General features: G+C 55.5%; 1 protein-coding gene across 1 annotated transcript; it reads right to left on the reverse strand.

Moving 5' to 3' along the window:
* Positions 1 to 310: 310 nt before the first annotated feature.
* On the reverse strand, positions 311 to 16,240 carry LOC119111690 (vacuolar fusion protein MON1 homolog A-like). Its single transcript, XM_037235496.1, is given in 11 exon segments — positions 311 to 1,744; positions 2,202 to 2,258; positions 2,260 to 2,408; positions 4,897 to 4,972; positions 8,969 to 9,089; positions 11,693 to 11,868; positions 12,380 to 12,553; positions 12,555 to 12,624; positions 13,013 to 13,210; positions 15,589 to 15,682; positions 16,186 to 16,240. Coding segments are annotated over 11 exon segments (1,311 nt in total). The 3' UTR covers positions 311 to 1,603.
* Positions 16,241 to 16,785: the final 545 nt, after the last annotated feature.

Here is a 16,785-nt window from a genome sequence, read left to right on the forward strand (position 1 = left end):
GGGGTGATCGGGTTCACACTCACCCAAGAGTCCGGCCCGGTTTCTCAAGGAGTACCTGATACCTACGGTCAGAAGATGTGTAACGTGTCTTGTGCCTTGAAGATACACTTTCTTCTAGTCGCCTTTCAGCGTTTTGTATGATGCCGAGAAGCGATTAGGGAATGTGGATGACGTTTTTGCCCCGTAACCTCAGCACTGATCCCGGTGATCACACTCATCCCGTGCCAAAACTCAATTCGTCGTTGTCGCCGTGTCCTCAATCGCTATGCTCTATACACCATCATGCGAATAATATGTTAAATATATGCACTGCAAAGCATGACTGACATGACAGTTGTAACGACGGCATCGCTCCGATAAACACACGGCGAATAGTCACTGGAATGCAACGCCCCTTCGCACTAGCACGCAGTTTGTTCAGCTCGATAAAACACGAGGGCAGGAATAGAGTCTGCAGGGACGCTCTGCAACCAGGCATCTCATATCTCCATCCATATCTAGTCCTGACCTGCTTCATTAATATTACACCGTCTCCTCTCTCTCTCACTGAATCGTTCTCCATTGCCCCTACCACTCATATCCCCCAGGTGACAAAACTAGCCTTCCTTATTGCCTCCCTCGTTCACTCAAGCACGATGGCACGCGGAAAGTTGGCACCATTCATTGCCTTCCAACCGTATTCACTCAATCTAACTCTCAGTCACGCCATTCACTACCTCGCTCGCGTATTCACTCGATCTTACTCTTACTCTCGCGTTTTCCCTCTCCCTCTCATTCTTCCGCATTCCACTCTCCCTGAATGACTTGCTGCCATAACAACAAACACCTATCGGCCCGGCGTGGCTTGATCACAGTCTCAGCGAATGCTTAGAGTCGGCGGGTGGGCGCTCCTGCACATCATCGGCAGAGGCGCCCCCGCCCGGTCACCGGCGCGCGCACCAGCCCGGCCGCTGGCCCCACACTGCATCGGAGGGTTCCATCGGTGACGCAGACCGGAGCGCCACTGCAGCACAGAAACACCGGCAATACCATACAGCCGACTCAGCGGGTCCGGCCTACCGCACAAACGGGCCGAACCGACGTCGTGACGGCTCAGCCCAGCCACTCCGGCGGTTCCGCCTAGCCACTTCGACGGTTTCACCCGGCCAATCTGGCCGTCCCGCCCAGCCACTGCCGCGGTTCCGTCCAGCCACTCTAGCGGTTCCGCCTAGCCACTTCGACGGTTTCACCCGATCACTTTGACGGTTCCGTCCAGCGCCACTCCGGCGGTTCCGCCCGGCCACTCCCGCGGTTCTGTCCAGCCACTACCGCGGTTCCGTCCAGCCACTCCAGCGGTTCCGCCTAGCCACTCCGACGGTTTCACCCGGGCACTCTGAAGGGTCCGTCCAGCCACACCGGCAGTTCCGCCCAGCCACTCCAGCGGTTCCCTCCATCCACTCCGGCCGTTCCGTGTGACCACTCCAGCGATTCCGTCCCGCCACTCCGGCAGTTCCGCCCGGCCACTCCAGCGGTTCCCTCCATCCACTCCGGCCGTTCCGTGTAACCACTTCAGCGATTCCGTCCTGCCACTCCGGCGGTTCCCTAACGGTCTCGGCCGGCCGCCCTAGAAGACGGGCGAGCCGAGAATGAAGATTTGTCGCTCGTGGTCTTTGATCCAGCGCAGCAGCCGGTTCATCTCGGAGATGGACGTCTGTTGCGTGACGTGTGGCTCGAACACGGCGTACAGTTCAAAGCCGGGGCTCACCTGTGGGGCGGGCACAGACGGTCCGCTCAGCTGCTGCATTTGAGAAAAATGTTGTCTTTAAAGTCTACACGAATGCAGAACAATGAAACTATCGGCACTCTTGAACTTATTGCTCCGACCCACTATGCAGTAAAGCTACGGCCCAGGACATTGTCGTAGTGATGGCACCACTACCGTGCAAAGCCATCCACAGCGCCCATATTACAACAAAACACTACAGACATAATGCGGCATGAGGACAAAAGGTTGGCAAACAGTACCCGTACAAATCAGAAGATAGCACTTTTCGGTACTTACGCGTATAAAACAGCATTTTTCCAGTGGTCCTAACTATCCAGATGCTTTCAAAAAGCAGGACAGCACTTTACTTACTTCAGCCACGAACCAGGTTCACGGATTCAGCACGAGAAAGCCCTGGCGCAAGGGCTACTTCCAGCCGGGCGCCGCCCTCACTCACCCATCCGACCACCACCTCTCGGCTGCCGGCGAAGTAGTACGTCTTGAGCGGGCCGCGCCGCCGCGTGGATGCGGCCGTGCACGATGTGATAGAGCGCGTACAGTCGGCGGCGGCCGGCCGCCGACGCGTACACGGCGCTCGGCGCCGGACACGTGCTCTGCGCTGTCGACTTGCACTTGTACATGAAGTGGCGCATGTCCAGCACGCCTGCGGCGAGGAGGCGGCTCGTCAGCGCGCCGACGGCACTGCGGGGAATTCGCCGTGGCCGCGCGTGCGACAATGGCGAGCATGTGAAGCAGGGTGACGTGACATGAAACAGAACGCGACAACCGGCGCGTGACAGCCCTACAGCCGGGCGTGACAGCAGGCAGGTAGCTGGGAGGATCCGGCTGTGGTGAGTGGCGAGTGTGGGCTCGATCCTCACGGACGCTTCCTTGCCGGTCTGGGAGGTACAGTGACGACGCGAGGCCGCGCCACAGAGATCGATGACGCGGCCCGTGACTGTTGGCAGGGACTGGGAGCCCTCAGCCTCCCACACTGAGTGTTCGCTCGACAACCGGCGTTGCGCACGATCCCTAGCCTCAATGGCACCCATACAGCCACAAAATGATCTTTAAGGGTGATAGCAAATATTTATATCGCACTTCGTCACATTCCTAAGAGAGAATTGTTACATTTAAATTCTGTAAATTGTTAGGTGCACTTGCGAGGAACATCATGCATATAGATAACGCAGTAGTAATAGCCTTATTCATCGTAAAAAAAACAGAAGAATATAGATGCAGAAAACAGAAAACAGAGGTATAGATGCGTTGATATCTCGGCAACATGCCCTTCTCGCAGCGAATAACAGAAATAAATATGGATTGCCTGCCGATGATCCTACTCGATTTCATGTTCCTTTTTAACAGAGAGCCACAAGTTTTTGCAGGTCAGTAGCATTCAGGGGATTAAACAAGGAGCAATTGCCAGCCATTACTACGATAGTGCATATCTAACTAAGAATTATAACACGCGAAAAATACGTGTACATGCAAACGAATTCAAGTAAGCAGGCATTACGCATCACGCTTCATTCAAACATGCAAGCGATTTCAAGAAAACATGCATCACGTATCATGCATCAATCATACCTGCAAACGATTCCAGTTAAACAGGCCTTGGCCAAAACTTCCATTTCAAAGCCTAAGTGCCCGGGTGGCAACAGATGTCATTTATACAAGCCTGAGTTTCAAGGGGTTTGCACGCAAAAAGGTGGCGTACCAAATTAAGTGGAAACTATGCGAAAAACATGAGAGGGACATAGTCTATGTCGGGGAGACCATGCACCCCCTTCGTTTGAGAAATAATGACTACCTGTGAAACGCTAAAAACAAAACCGGGAATGCCTCTTTCGAAAACCTTTTTTGGCAAAACACTATCAGGATGATATCCAGATAGGCATGGACTCTATGCCTCTTTTAGAACTCAAAAGTCGTCTACAGAGCACAAGACCATCTAGACAACACAATAAGAGAATTTGTTATTACAAAAGTCGGCGACCAGACCTTAGCGTATAAGGCTCATTATGACCGATTAAAAGTGCCTTGATGTGTGATGCGTGCTAACTTTAAACAGTTTACATGCATTAGTGATGCCTAACGCGTGATGCACGATGCATGTTTACTTGAAATCGCTTGCATATTTGAATGAAGCGTGGTGCGTGATGCCTGTTTACTTGAATGAACTTGCATGTTCACATATTTTTTGCGTATTCCAATTCTTAGATACGCACTGTATCGCAGTAATAGCTGGCAATGACTCTTTTTTATCCCCTGAATGCTTCGACAGTAGTATTAGCCTTATTCCTCGCAGAAACAGGTGAACGGAGATATAGTTGGGTTGATGTTTCGGGTACATGCCTTTATTGCAACAATAGCAGAAGCTTTACAGAAACAATAGCTTCTGCTATTGTTTCGATAAAGGTATATTGCTGAAATATCAACCCAACTATATCCCCATTCTCCCGGTTTTTCTCCGGGGAATATGGCTAATACTGCTGTCTTATATATGTGAATAATGTTCCTGGCTAATGCACCGAACAAATCCCCTGAATGTTGGTGACCTGTAAAAACTGTAGCTCGCTGTTTCAAACAAAAAAAGAGAAGAAAAATTGAGTACGACCATCGGTGGGCCACCTTGAATTTACAACTGCCATTCGTTTCCATAAGGGCATGTCGCCGACATACCAACGCATCTATCTCTCCGTTCCCCTGTTTTTTTTCTACGATGAATAAGGCTATTGCACTGTCTCATTTAAATTCTGGTTTGCCTCGAACCCTGCTACCACAACACAATCACAGCATCGCTCATTCAGAACCCATAAAGGACGGCGATCACAGATAACAACGCGACACATGCAGGACAGTGCGTCACGTCAAGACCATGCAGCAGGGCATCGGTGCAGCGCGGGCCGAGGCTGGTGGCCGGCCCCGAGGTACAAGATGGATCGGTCCAAGCGACTAGGTCAAGGGACGAGCCTTGAGCATGTGCAGAGTGAGAGGTCTCGTCCATGAATGTCATGCGACGCGCAGTACGATGGGGACTCGAATAGCCGTCAGCACCCAGACCTGTGCACAGAAGAAACAGCGCAGTGCCAGACGAACCACGCAGGCAGCTCGTTCGTGGTGAAAAATGGCATTACGTGAGATCATACCTGTCTCTTGGACGGAGTAGTCGCCGCTAGCTATGGAGATAGCTATCTGTTGCGCGGCACCGCACTGCTGCATTTTCTGAGGGGCAGTCAAAGTGCGCAGATTAATGACCATGACTATACAATTGGGGGGGGGGGGGGGGGGGGGGCGGTTCGCTCAGTCCACCGTCTGCCTGATTTTGCCCCCCGACGCAGGCCACTCGTGCTGGTCACGTTACGAACCGAAGGTCTTTACCGAACTGTGCAGGGAAAACATACGAACCGAAGGTCTTTACAAAATTGTTCAGGGAAAACATATCACCATAAAGCAGGCTTCCGTCATAGTCCGTTAAGATACGTTTAAACGCTGCGATCAGTTCCTTGCCATGCCACGCTACAAGTCCCACAGCATCGAGAGCTGTTATGGGGCCGACCCCCGCCGAGGCCGACCCTGCCTCCCGAGCAGCACCGGCACCCCAGCCGGCACGAGCGCTCTCCAAGCCCCGCCCACGCGGTGATCGGAGGCGTGCGAGGACCGGGTGGGGCCCGACTGAGTGCTGTATGGCCAGATCAAATAAAACGAGGCGTCGGGCGCAGCCTGGCCGCGCATAACGCGACAACCGGAGGGGGCCAAACCAGACCGAACGAGACGGTCGCGTGCGGCCAGACCAAAACAGTCGGGGTTACGAAATACACCAAGGCCACAGAAAACATCCCCGCCCACACGCTCAAAAGTTTCCAGATGCCAACGCAGGTACCAAAGGGCAAGGGACGAAACCAAGTGGAGGGCCCAGGGTTCTGTTTTCTCCCCCCCCCCTGATACAAGATGTGTGGACGAGATTTTGAGTGATTTTGCGGAAATTTGGTAAAGTTCGCTGGGTTCTAGAGATAATCAGCATTATTTCCTCTCTGTCCACCGAGTCCACTTCTGCTACGTGCCTCCAAAGGACAATGCAATATAAGGAAACGTTTCTAATCGGTTGCTATGCAGGTAACAGTCCAGCTGTGGTTGTTCGTGTGCTGTTGGTGGAAAAGGCATGACGGACCAAACGTCTTTTATTCCCAAGTCATAGTTTATATTACTACCGCACTAACGGCTGATGCTAGGCGAGCAGTGATGTAAGCCTCCTACTAATCCAAATGCGACAACAAACGAAGAATTCCCGGAAGCTACAATCGAAAGTGGGGCACCACGGGCACAAAAACACGGTCATTGGTCCCACCTCCCACAAAAACGAGGATTATGACCCAGCAGGGCCAAACCGGTTCAAACTAATACCGAAAGGCTCGGCCAGAACGACGACATTGCTGAGGCGGAAGCTCCGCCTGCACCGCGAGGAATTACCAACCGCGGCTTGGGGATCAGCGTCTGCTGACGCCTGTTGATGGGTGTGGGGGGACCCACGCCGTCGCATGATGCCGCTTATATCGGCCAGAACACTAGCTGTGCTGCTGACGCCTGTTGCTGGTGTGGGGGACCCACGCCGTCGCATGATGCCGCTTATATCGGCCAGAACACTAGCTGTGCTGCTGACGCCTGTTGCTGGGTGTGGGGGACCCACGCCGTCGCATGATGCCACTTATATCGGCCAGAACACCAGCTGTGCTGCTGACGCCTGTTGCTGGGTGTGGGGGACCCACGCCGTCGCATGATGCCACTTATATCGGCCAGAACACTAGCTGTGTCATGTTGTCACGCTTGAAGTCCTTTTACGCCTTGAAGTCATTTTAATTGAGTCAAGTTTCGGTCTCAAGGGGCTGTCTGTTGTGTAGAAGAGGGGGAGCAGTACGCAGACTGGCGCCTGCCAGCTATGGCACAGATGTTCGGAAGGTGCGACAACCCGTCCCGCCGCGCGCACCTGGGGCGCCGGTGGCATCCTGTCTGTAGAAACGAGCAAGAAACGAAGATTCTCGCCAGAGTTATGAACAGAAATGACGCGGCGATGCTCAGCTAGAGGCAAGTCAGCTCAATTCTCTCACGACGTTCGATACGAGATCGAATACGGGTTTGCCAGGTTTGCCCCTCGTGCTGAAGTTACCGACCTTCGGAATGTGCGTAGGGTTTTCGACAGAGCCGTCCCAGGCAATGAAATGTACTATCCTACGTGTAAGAGAAGCAGGTTGTGTACTGCATTACTGCATTTTGAGAAAGGTAATACCGTGAGCGGCTGTGTCCGACCATAAGTCTGGGGCAACCACGTGCAAAGTGAGCCATGCGAGCGCCCCGCAACAGTAATCGGTCAAAAACGACCCCAATGCCGTGAAATCGGGACAAGTAGTACCCTGCACAAAAGTGAATTCGGATTGGAGAAGCATTGTGGTGCCTGCCAAACACCATCCAATTTCGGCTCTGCATTCACTTTCAGAGTTTACAGTAAGCCACATGCCCAGTGAGGAGAGGCAGCCCTCAATTGGGCAGACAGGGCACACGCATCTTCCCCGCCGAGCACCAAAATCTGCGTGTCATCGGCGTACTGAATGGCGTGGGCCTCAGGCGCAGAGCGGCGCAGGTCGTCGGCGAAAACGAACCAGAGGAATGGGCCCCAGGGCAGATCCCTGAAAAGCTCCGGCGTTGTTTTGCAGCGTACGAGGACCTCGCGGTGGAGACGCCCTGGGCACGGTTAGCGAGGCAAGAGCGGAATCATTCCGCGCGAGCTCCACGCAACCGCAATTTTGTCAAAAGCTTCAGCCAATCACTTGCATGACGATATTCACTAACGTCAAATGAACAGCAGATTGCGCTCCCGTCCCATCAGTCGATAACAGAATGCGGTAGGAAGCGGCGATCACGCAGCGCCGCCTCGGGCGGAAGCGGTGTTCAGGCAGCACCGTCTCAGCCGACCGACAAGGCATAAAACCGGTCTGAGCATGAGCAGGAAGACTGCTCCAAGAGAAACACACATGGAGTTGGCGCAGGGCGATCCGCTCGGCAGCTTTGGCCGTGACGGAGACCGAGGGATGGGTCTGGATCCTGCAAGGTGTGAACAAAGACAGGCTTTGTGGACAGGATGGACAGTGAGGCGTCTCCAAGGACCTGGAGTTTTTTGTTCTTGTTTTTTGTTACAGCAGGTGCTCATGACGTTCAGCAGCGGCACATCAATCACGACGAAACACATCTTGTGAGTGGTTTGTCTACTCAGCGTGCCCCATGACCGGTGCGCGCCAGTCCCCCCCCCCCCCCCTCGAGGCGTACTCTTGTGTTCAGTAGTGGCGGCGAACAAAGGCCACTGACCGTTCTGACAGTTTGGGTCGAGCCGGGGCGATCATCCAGAGCAGATGTCAGACGCCCCTGAGCGGCCACGGTCAGTATTCATGTAAGACAAATAAGAGGCACAAGACCGCCACCAGAACGCCTACGTAAACAGAAAATCGGTCGTAACTGGGCGGCGTCATGTGAAGAGTAACGTATTACAGATACACGTACACGCCTGACGCTACAGGTACAGGCACTGTTACCCTGTTATGGGACTAAAGCAGTAAAACGTCGTTTAGATTCCCTAAGCACGCGACATTGCAAATCTCCCACCCCACCACCAGCGCATCCCATCCTTTCCCTCCCGAGTACGCGGACGACTTCTTTCAAAAATTTCGGCAAACAGTCGGCAGCGCGTAACAGACGGACGATGGTTTGGTGCTTGGACTCCCGTCCGCGATATGTTAACTTTGCGTCCACCCAAAAACCTCCTTCTTCTACCCGCTGCGTCGTGTCATAACGGCTGCGAGCGTTGGGGCGCGCAGGGGGCGTGCTGCTGAAATCCTGCTAGCGCGAGGTCATTCGCCTCGGCGCGCGCTTGTGCGTAAGAACGCACCTGCGCTTGCGTGCGATATGCGGTAAGCCATGGGCTTCCTGTCAATCAACAAGTGTGCGCCGTGACAGTGCTGTCGGTACCCTTCAGGGCCTGAAACCCTGTCGAACCGGGAGCGGACCGGTCGCCGCGATCTCGTGCGCCAACAACAGCACGACACACACACGACCGATGTCCAGCTCGTATCAGCCCGCAGAAGGCCATGCCAGCGTCAGCAGCGCCTCCTTTTGAAAGGCAATCAACAAGTCACCGGCGACCTTGAGCGCGCCGGCCGCCGCCGGGCCACTGACCTCGGCTATTTTCGTCTTGGCCCGCGAGAGGGCGTGAAAGCTCTCACGGTCGGCGGTCAGCAGTACCAGGCAGGCCGGGCAGTCGTCCGATATGTAACACACGTACGCGTACATAAACCCGCTGAAACAGACGCAAACACACGTCTCATGTGCGCCGCGGTTGTGTGAGGGAGAGCACACTGGGCGTGGTGGCAGAGGGCGGGAGTGCGCTCGTAACGCTATCGTCAGCGACGACAGATAAGCGTTACGCGCTGCAGAGGTAGCGTTCATCGGGAGGGAGACCGGTGCATTTACTAGAAGGCGGCAGCTCGAAAGGTGACAGATGGTTGCAAGTCTCAGGGGAGGTGGCAGTCACTCAGCGGCTTCGGGGCCAGTGACGGACAGTCAGCGGTCTCAGGGGCAGGTGACATACAGTCAGCGGCCTCGGGCACACCTGCCAGTCAGCGGCCTAGGAACAGATGACAGAGCTAGCGGCCTCGGGAGCACGTGACAGACACTCAGCGGCCTCGGGGTAGGTGACACACAGTCAACGGCCTCGGGGCAGGTGACATACAGTCAGCGGTCTCGGGCACACCTGCCAGAGGCCTAGGAACAGATGACAGAGCCAGCGGCCTCGGGAGCACGTGACAGACACTCAGCGGCCTCGGGGTAGGTGACAGGCAGTCAACGGCCTCGGGGCAGGTGACATACAGCCAGCGGCCTCGGGGACACGTGAGACATTCAGCGGCTTCGGGGACACGTAACAGGCATTCAGAGGCCTCGAGGGCAGGTGACGGGGGTCTCAGGTCTCAGCCGGAGGGGGGGGGGGGGGGGCAGTGAAGGTTCTCAGGTGCGGGTAACAAACAGTCCTCCGCTCTAGAGGTGGTTCACGGCCAGAAGGGGATTTTTTACGAATAAAGACACCCGAATAGCTAAATGATTTCACAAAAGGTGACATCATGCAGAATGTATGCAAAAGGCGCCATTAAACAAAGTAGTACGATTAATCCACACGTAGTATTGAGTTTTAAGGCACGTTGGCTGCCAGGGCCATTATACAAACAAACTGGCGCTTTTTCACATTAGAAATAAAAAAACGGTTATGTCGCCGCAGCATTATAGCTACATCAGCACGCTCTTCATAGCAGAGTGTTGAGCATGTCGGCAGGCAATGTAACTACATGTCATCTTGTCAAATGGTAAGTACGCGAGACGCACAAGAATGTGCAAACAAAAGCGCGTGTCCTTCCAGCGAAGTTTGCGATGAGTTGCCAGTTACGGCCACCTGCATCGATACAGCTGAAACCTAAGTCCCTCATGTTCTGCTGTTCGTGTCGACCTTTCGATCTTTGGACTGCGGCCACTTTATGAGAGCGTGTTTCTCTTCGAACACGTCATAAAAACAAGATGGGTATGTTAATATTCGAAGGAGTCATTCCATGTATACCACCAATCTTCAGGCCGGCGAACGTGGCGAGCTCCCACTCCTAACAGCATTTCCCTGCTGAATGGAGAGCGAAGTCTTTACAAGGGACGGGCTGACTTCCTGTTATTCCAACACAAGAGCACCCGCTCCGTTCATGGTCACACCATCGCCACGATCGCCCGGTTGCCGGGGCGGCAGCGGCCGGGCTCACACGCCTCGGCATACCACCGCAGCGGCTTACGCAATCGCCGCGCTGGACACGCGATGGGCGTGCGCCCGCGGCGGCCGCCGGCCCGAGTAAGGCCCCGAGCGGACGCACCGCCCGGCTCGAGGGTCAACGGCACCGCCGCCCGAGCAGGCCCATCTGCATCCCGACGCGGCCGACGCTCGGCGGCCCGCGCTCGCAGCCTGTCACGGCCGCCCTTCGGCCCGCTGTTCGCCAGGCCACAGACAGCGGCCAATCCGCGCCGGCGCGCGCGGGGAGTGGCGCGACGGTGCGCTGTTCGTGTCATAACTGCGTGGGCGACGTGTCGAGACGCCAGTGGACGCAGCAGAGATATGCGCCATCAGATGATGGTCAGATTTGACATGAGCCGGGTCCGCGTTACTGCGTCTCGATGGAACGGTTCTCCAGCATGTCGCAGCACATGCGTCTTATCACGGATACGAGCGGAAGTCACTGCCACCTACTGGAGCTTATCGAACAAAGGTTGCGCATTCAGAATAGAGTTCACAGCTACATCTGGGGAAAGTCGTCAGACCACCCGTGCCTAAGATAATCCTACTGTTGTATCAATCTGCCTGAAGCCCGTTTTCAAACCAGCTTTGATGTGAACGCATCTGCAGGTTCATTTAGTTAAATTACGCACAGCGATGTGACCATGTACTAGACGTCATTGATATAGCATGGGTAAGTACAAACAGCAGTATAATTTAACGGTCTGTGGGTCACGGCGTCCACTATTCCCATGTGAAATAATGATAATAAACAGTCAAACCTTGGAAACACAACAGTGATAATGGCGTAGGTCTGCCACATGAAGTTGCCGTGTTTCGTACGAATAAAACACCCAGTACATTTTAAAAATTCGTGACCACGCGGAGCAAAAAGTAACCCAGATGCCAAAGGATCTACATTGGAAGAGTGGGTACCCATTCCTGGAGTACAGTTTGCTGTACTTCGTATGCCGGTTCGTCAATAAGCCCGGGAGACATGACTTCCACCCGCCCTAAATCCCACACAAAGTCACTCGCAACACCGACAACGCGGTCCGCCTGCACTGCGCAGCATCCGCTCGAGACCCGTCCCTGCCGCTCACCTGGAGTCAAACTTGGGCAGACAGATGGGGATCCACCCCTCGACCGTCCTGAACGACTCGGTGGATGAGACGATATTGCAGACGATGTGGTAGTCGGTGGGATGGAGGTAGTGGGAACGGATGCGCACCAGGCCGATCAGGCGGTCGCCCGAGATGAGGAGCGCGAACACCAGATCCTGGCGAGTGCGAGCACCGCCCAACCGTCAGTGCATCGAGGGCGCAGCCCGACGCCGGCTCCCGAAGCAGCGTACAGGTGGCGGATGCCCGCGCCCGGACCGTGGGAACAGTCTCACAACGGGGGCCAGAAGATCTCACCAACAGCGGGAGGGGTGGTGAGTCTGCCATCACATCACAGCCCCGGTGGACTAGGACCCGCTGCTGTGTGTTCACGTTCTGGCCGGCCCGCTCCGGCCACCGCCCCAGGAGCACAGGTGGCACGCGCAGCATCACAGCGATCTTGTTGTCACGGGACCTTGGTACAGATACTGCTCAGAACTTTCTATCTCCAATCGGGTTCCTCCCATTTGAATGCCGTCCAATGTGTAAAACTTATCCAGTTATCGCGACAAACAGCATGAGATACCCCAACATGAAGGACAACACCAGTTACACGCATCGACAAAATACCGGAGGACGTTTATATGGGTGTGGACGGCGAACGGTGTCGTGCGGTGCCCACCGTCACACCTTGATCTTGGCGCAGACGCTCTGTATGGCGGTGATGACTGCGTCGCGCGGGCCGGGCTCCAGCCGGAGGCACTGCACCGCGTGCAGCAGGTAGACGGCGCGCGCGTCCACCGCCTCGATCAGCTGGTCCAAGAAGCGCTCGGCGCCAGACACCAGCTTGCGGAAGTCAAAGTTGCCGCCGCTGCTCGCTTATCCTCGTCAGCTGCGACTGGGTCACCACCGACAGGATCTGGCAGTACATGTGTCTGAAACGCGCCGGCGGAGCGGAGATGAGGGCTTGTCTAACGCCTTCGGCAAGAGCCGTGCGGCGGTATGACCCCCAAAAGTCAGCGTTCACGTGTCAACTTGACGAGTGCAGCGCCATCTCGCTTGACAAAGGACGGCGGCGGAAATTCGACAGCGTGGCACCCACGACAACCCGGACACCAGCAATACTCACGGAAGCTGCGCAGCCAGTTGGGAACAGCTCGACACTGAAGTCAGCACAGAACTCACCTACCTTGACGCAACACCCAGACCGCATGACGCCCACAACAACACCAAACGTTTGAGACGACCAACACGGCGCAGCACTCCCAAGTGCTGGACAGCCGAGGCAATGAAACGAGCGCCCGACAGCGCTGCATTACTCACGACAGCTGTACGGTGAGCTGGGCCACGTTCTCCGGGCCGCGCGACACGGCCACGAGTATGAGTGGCGGCCGGCTGAGGAAGACAATCGTGCGGTCGCCGGTGCGCAGCGCGCGCAATGAGTCACCCGCGTCCTGGACGAACGAGACGAGCGCCTGCATCACGCCTGACAGCGTCACCAGCTGCTCCTCACTGCCGTGTCTGTTGGAGGGGAGCACAGCGTCACCAGCTGCTCCTCACTGCAGTGTCTGTTGGAGGGGAGCACAGCGTTATCAGATGCCCCTCACTGCAGTGTCTGTTGGAGGGGAGCACAGCGTCACCAGTTGCTCCTAACTGCCGTGTCTGTTGGAGGGGAGCACAGCGTCATCAGCTGCTCCTCACTGCCGTGTCTGTTGGAGGGAAGCACCACGTCACCAGCTGCTCCCCACTGCCGTGTCTGTTGGAGGGGAGTACGGCGTTATCAGTTGCTTCTCACTGCAGCGTCTGTTGGAGGGGAACACAGCGTTATCAGTTGCTCCTCACTGCAGTGTCTGTTGGAGGGGAGCACAGCGTCACCAGCTGCTTCTCACTGCAGTGTCTGTTGGAGGGAAGCACAGCATCACCAGCTGCTTCTCACTGCTGTGTCTGCTGGAGGGAAGCACGGCGTGAACAGCTTCTCCTCGCTGTCGTGCCTATCAGAGGAGAGCACCAGCTGCTCCCCACTGCCATGTCTGTTGGAGGTGAGCACGACGTCACCAACTTCTCGTCACGCTATGGTTGGAGGGGAAGCACAGCATCACCAGCTGCTCCTCACTGCCGTGTCTGTTGGAGGGAAGCACAGCGTCACCAGCTGCTCCTCACTGCCGTGTCTGTTGGAGAGAAGCACAGCGTCACCTGCTGCTCCTCGCTGCAATGTCTGTTGGAGGGGAGCACAGCGTCACCAGCTGCTTCTCACAGCAGTGTCCGTTGGAGGGAAGCACAGCGTCACCAGCTGCTCCTCACTGCCATGTCTGTTGGAGAGAAGTACAGCGTCACCTGCTGCTCCTCGCTGCAGTGTCTGTTGGAGGGGAGCACAGCGTCACCAGCTGCTTCTCACTGCAGTGTCTGTTGGAGGGAAGCACAGCGTCACCAGCTGCTCCTCACTGCCGTGTCTGTTGGAGGGGAGCACAGCGTTATCAGCTGCTCCTCACTGCCGTGCCTGCTGGAGGGGAGCACGGCGTGAACAGCTTCTCCTCGCTGCCGTGCCTATCAGAGGAGAGCACCAGCTGCTCCCCACGGCCATGTCTGTTGGAGGTGAGCACGACGTCACCAACTTCTCGTCACGCTATGGTTGGAGGGGAAGCACAGCATCACCAGCTGCTCCTCACTGCCGTGTCTGTTCGAGGGAAGCACAGCGTCACCAGCTGCTCCTCACTGCCGTGTCTGTTGGAGGGAAGCACAGTGTCACCAGCTGCTCCTCACTGCTGTGTCTGTTGGAGGGGAGCACAGCGTCACCAGCTGCTCCTCACTGCCGTGTCTGTTGGAGGGGAGCACAGCGTCACCAGCTGCTTCTCACTGCAGTGTCTGTCGGAGGGAATCTCAGCATCACCAGCTGCTTCTCACTGCTGTGTCTGTTGGAGGGAAGCACGGCGTGAACAGCTTCTCCTCGCTGCCGTGCCCATCAGAGGAGAGCACTAGCTGCTCCCCACTGCCATGTCTGTTGGAGGGAAGCACGACGTCACCAGCTGCTCTTCACTGCCATATATGTTGAGGCAAGCACAAGTCACCATCTGCCTCTGACTGAGGGGAGCATAAGTCTCCAGAAGCTGCTCATTGTCATGTCCTCCAGAGGAAAACACAGAATCACCCAGTTATTCCTCACTGCCGTATCTGTCGAAAGAAAGGCAGATCATTACGCTCGCACAGAATGCCTGAGTGCCAGCACAAATGGTGACCCAAACATTAATACCCTTACTATAAAACAAAGGAAAAGGCCAAAGGAAACACCTTTTGCCCAAAAGAAGGGAGCAAGGTATGCTGATGAGTGTTCACCATTTATATGACATAAATACTGTGATGGGTTCCATGTGCATGCTTTGGTGATTGTGCATGTGCCATTGGTGTCCATGCAGTATTGGCTTGCGTGGTGGTTGCTTGGTGCACGCGGTCGTGGACGCTCTCGTTGCCGCATGCTGCATGTCCTTAAGCCAGCTCCCAAGCCTGCATGCTGTGTATGGCTAGCTTCCTGCTAATGAGCCCTTTGCATGTGTTGCAGAATCAGTGTCTGATTCGACAGTGTACTACTTCCTGAATAAACTACAGCTTGGCAGTTGTCACAACATGTACTCCTATCTGTCAACTAAGCCTTTTTATAACCTTGCATACAGCTATATTTTCTGTTTACTTACACATGTTTCGCGCATAACAATTTATGATGGTACTTCCTACAGTTACAAGAAGTGGATAGATTTTGCATGTGGTTTTCCATGATGTGCAAGCCAATGTAATGCCCAAAGGTGTACAAAACCGATGCAAATTGACAATAGAGGACACAAAATTTGTTCCACACCTTTTGCCCTTAACACGACATGACAAAGAATAAGAAAGTGCTCGCGTCGTACCTTGAGAAAATGGGTTTCCCAGATTCACTGAGCACAAAGATGTGTTTCTGCTGGTTTCTCCACTCTGTGTGGATGTGATGTCCTCGGTCCGGAGCTTCTCCAGATCAGTGCTCTCGTCGGACTCGGTTACGCTGGACTGAACCGAGGCCGTCTCCAGCTGGAGCCCGTTCAGGTTCAGTCGACCATCCAGCTCCTGGCAAATGCCCCTAGTATTAGCCGAAACACTGTTGGCGCCACGCTATAGGTGGCAGCACCTGCAATAATGTGATGTTTCAATTGTCATCCAAACAGTACAGTTTGGCCAATCAGGACACTGATAGGACCGCGCTGTGACCCTGTTGGCCTGGTAGCGTATCATAACAGATGGCAGCTACCCTAACTTACAAGACCTCGGGACAGGACCAAAAATGGCAAAAAATTAAATAAGATTAGCCTAGAGAACCAAACACACTACACCATATAACGCCAACCACCGAGCTGGCAGTGGTTCCTCAGCCGTACGGACGGCCACCGCACGAGCCAAGCAGCGGTCACGCACCTCGGAGTCGCCTGAGCGGCCGCTCTCCAGCAGCAGGTCGGAGTTGGCGCGCGCCGTGCACGGGTCGGCGGCGAGCAGGGCGCAGTACTCGTCCTGATCGGCCGTCACCAGCATCGAGTCGAGGAAGGCGCCCGGCTCGAGGCTGCGCGACACGTCCTCGGCGATCGGCACGCGGTCGCCATACTCGGGGCAACGTCATGTAGCGCTGCTCGCAGCCGTCGGACGCCATCGTCGCCGGCGCCGCCACCGACGCCCGCTGCCGGACGGGGGCGAGGCTCAGTCGGGGGTCGCGGTCACCCCAGGCCACGGCGAGGCGCCTGGGATGTGGGGACTGGCCGGGACGGGGGGTGAAGCTCAGAAGGGGTCGCGGTCGCCCCAGCCACGGCAAGGCTCGTGGCATGTGGGCACTTTCCAGGCAGTGCTGCCAGGTCAATGCTTGGGCAGTGTGAGGAGGAATACTGGCAGTGTTTGAAAGGTGGTGTGCAGAAAGAGGAGTAGGAGGGGGGGGGGGGGGGGGGGGGCATGTGGAAGGGAGCATTGTACCTCAGAGATACAAAACCTTTTAAGAACTGACCTGGCATTTAATCTCTCAGCTAAACTTACACTCATGGCCAGGATGATGACAGCAGTGATATATGATATGTAATGGCCTTTGCATA

This window comes from Pollicipes pollicipes, unplaced genomic scaffold, assembly GCF_011947565.3.
Source record: "Pollicipes pollicipes isolate AB1234 unplaced genomic scaffold, Ppol_2.1 Scaffold_7261;HRSCAF=8764_pilon_pilon_pilon, whole genome shotgun sequence".
In the NCBI taxonomy this organism is placed as follows: domain Eukaryota; kingdom Metazoa; phylum Arthropoda; class Thecostraca; order Pollicipedomorpha; family Pollicipedidae; genus Pollicipes; species Pollicipes pollicipes.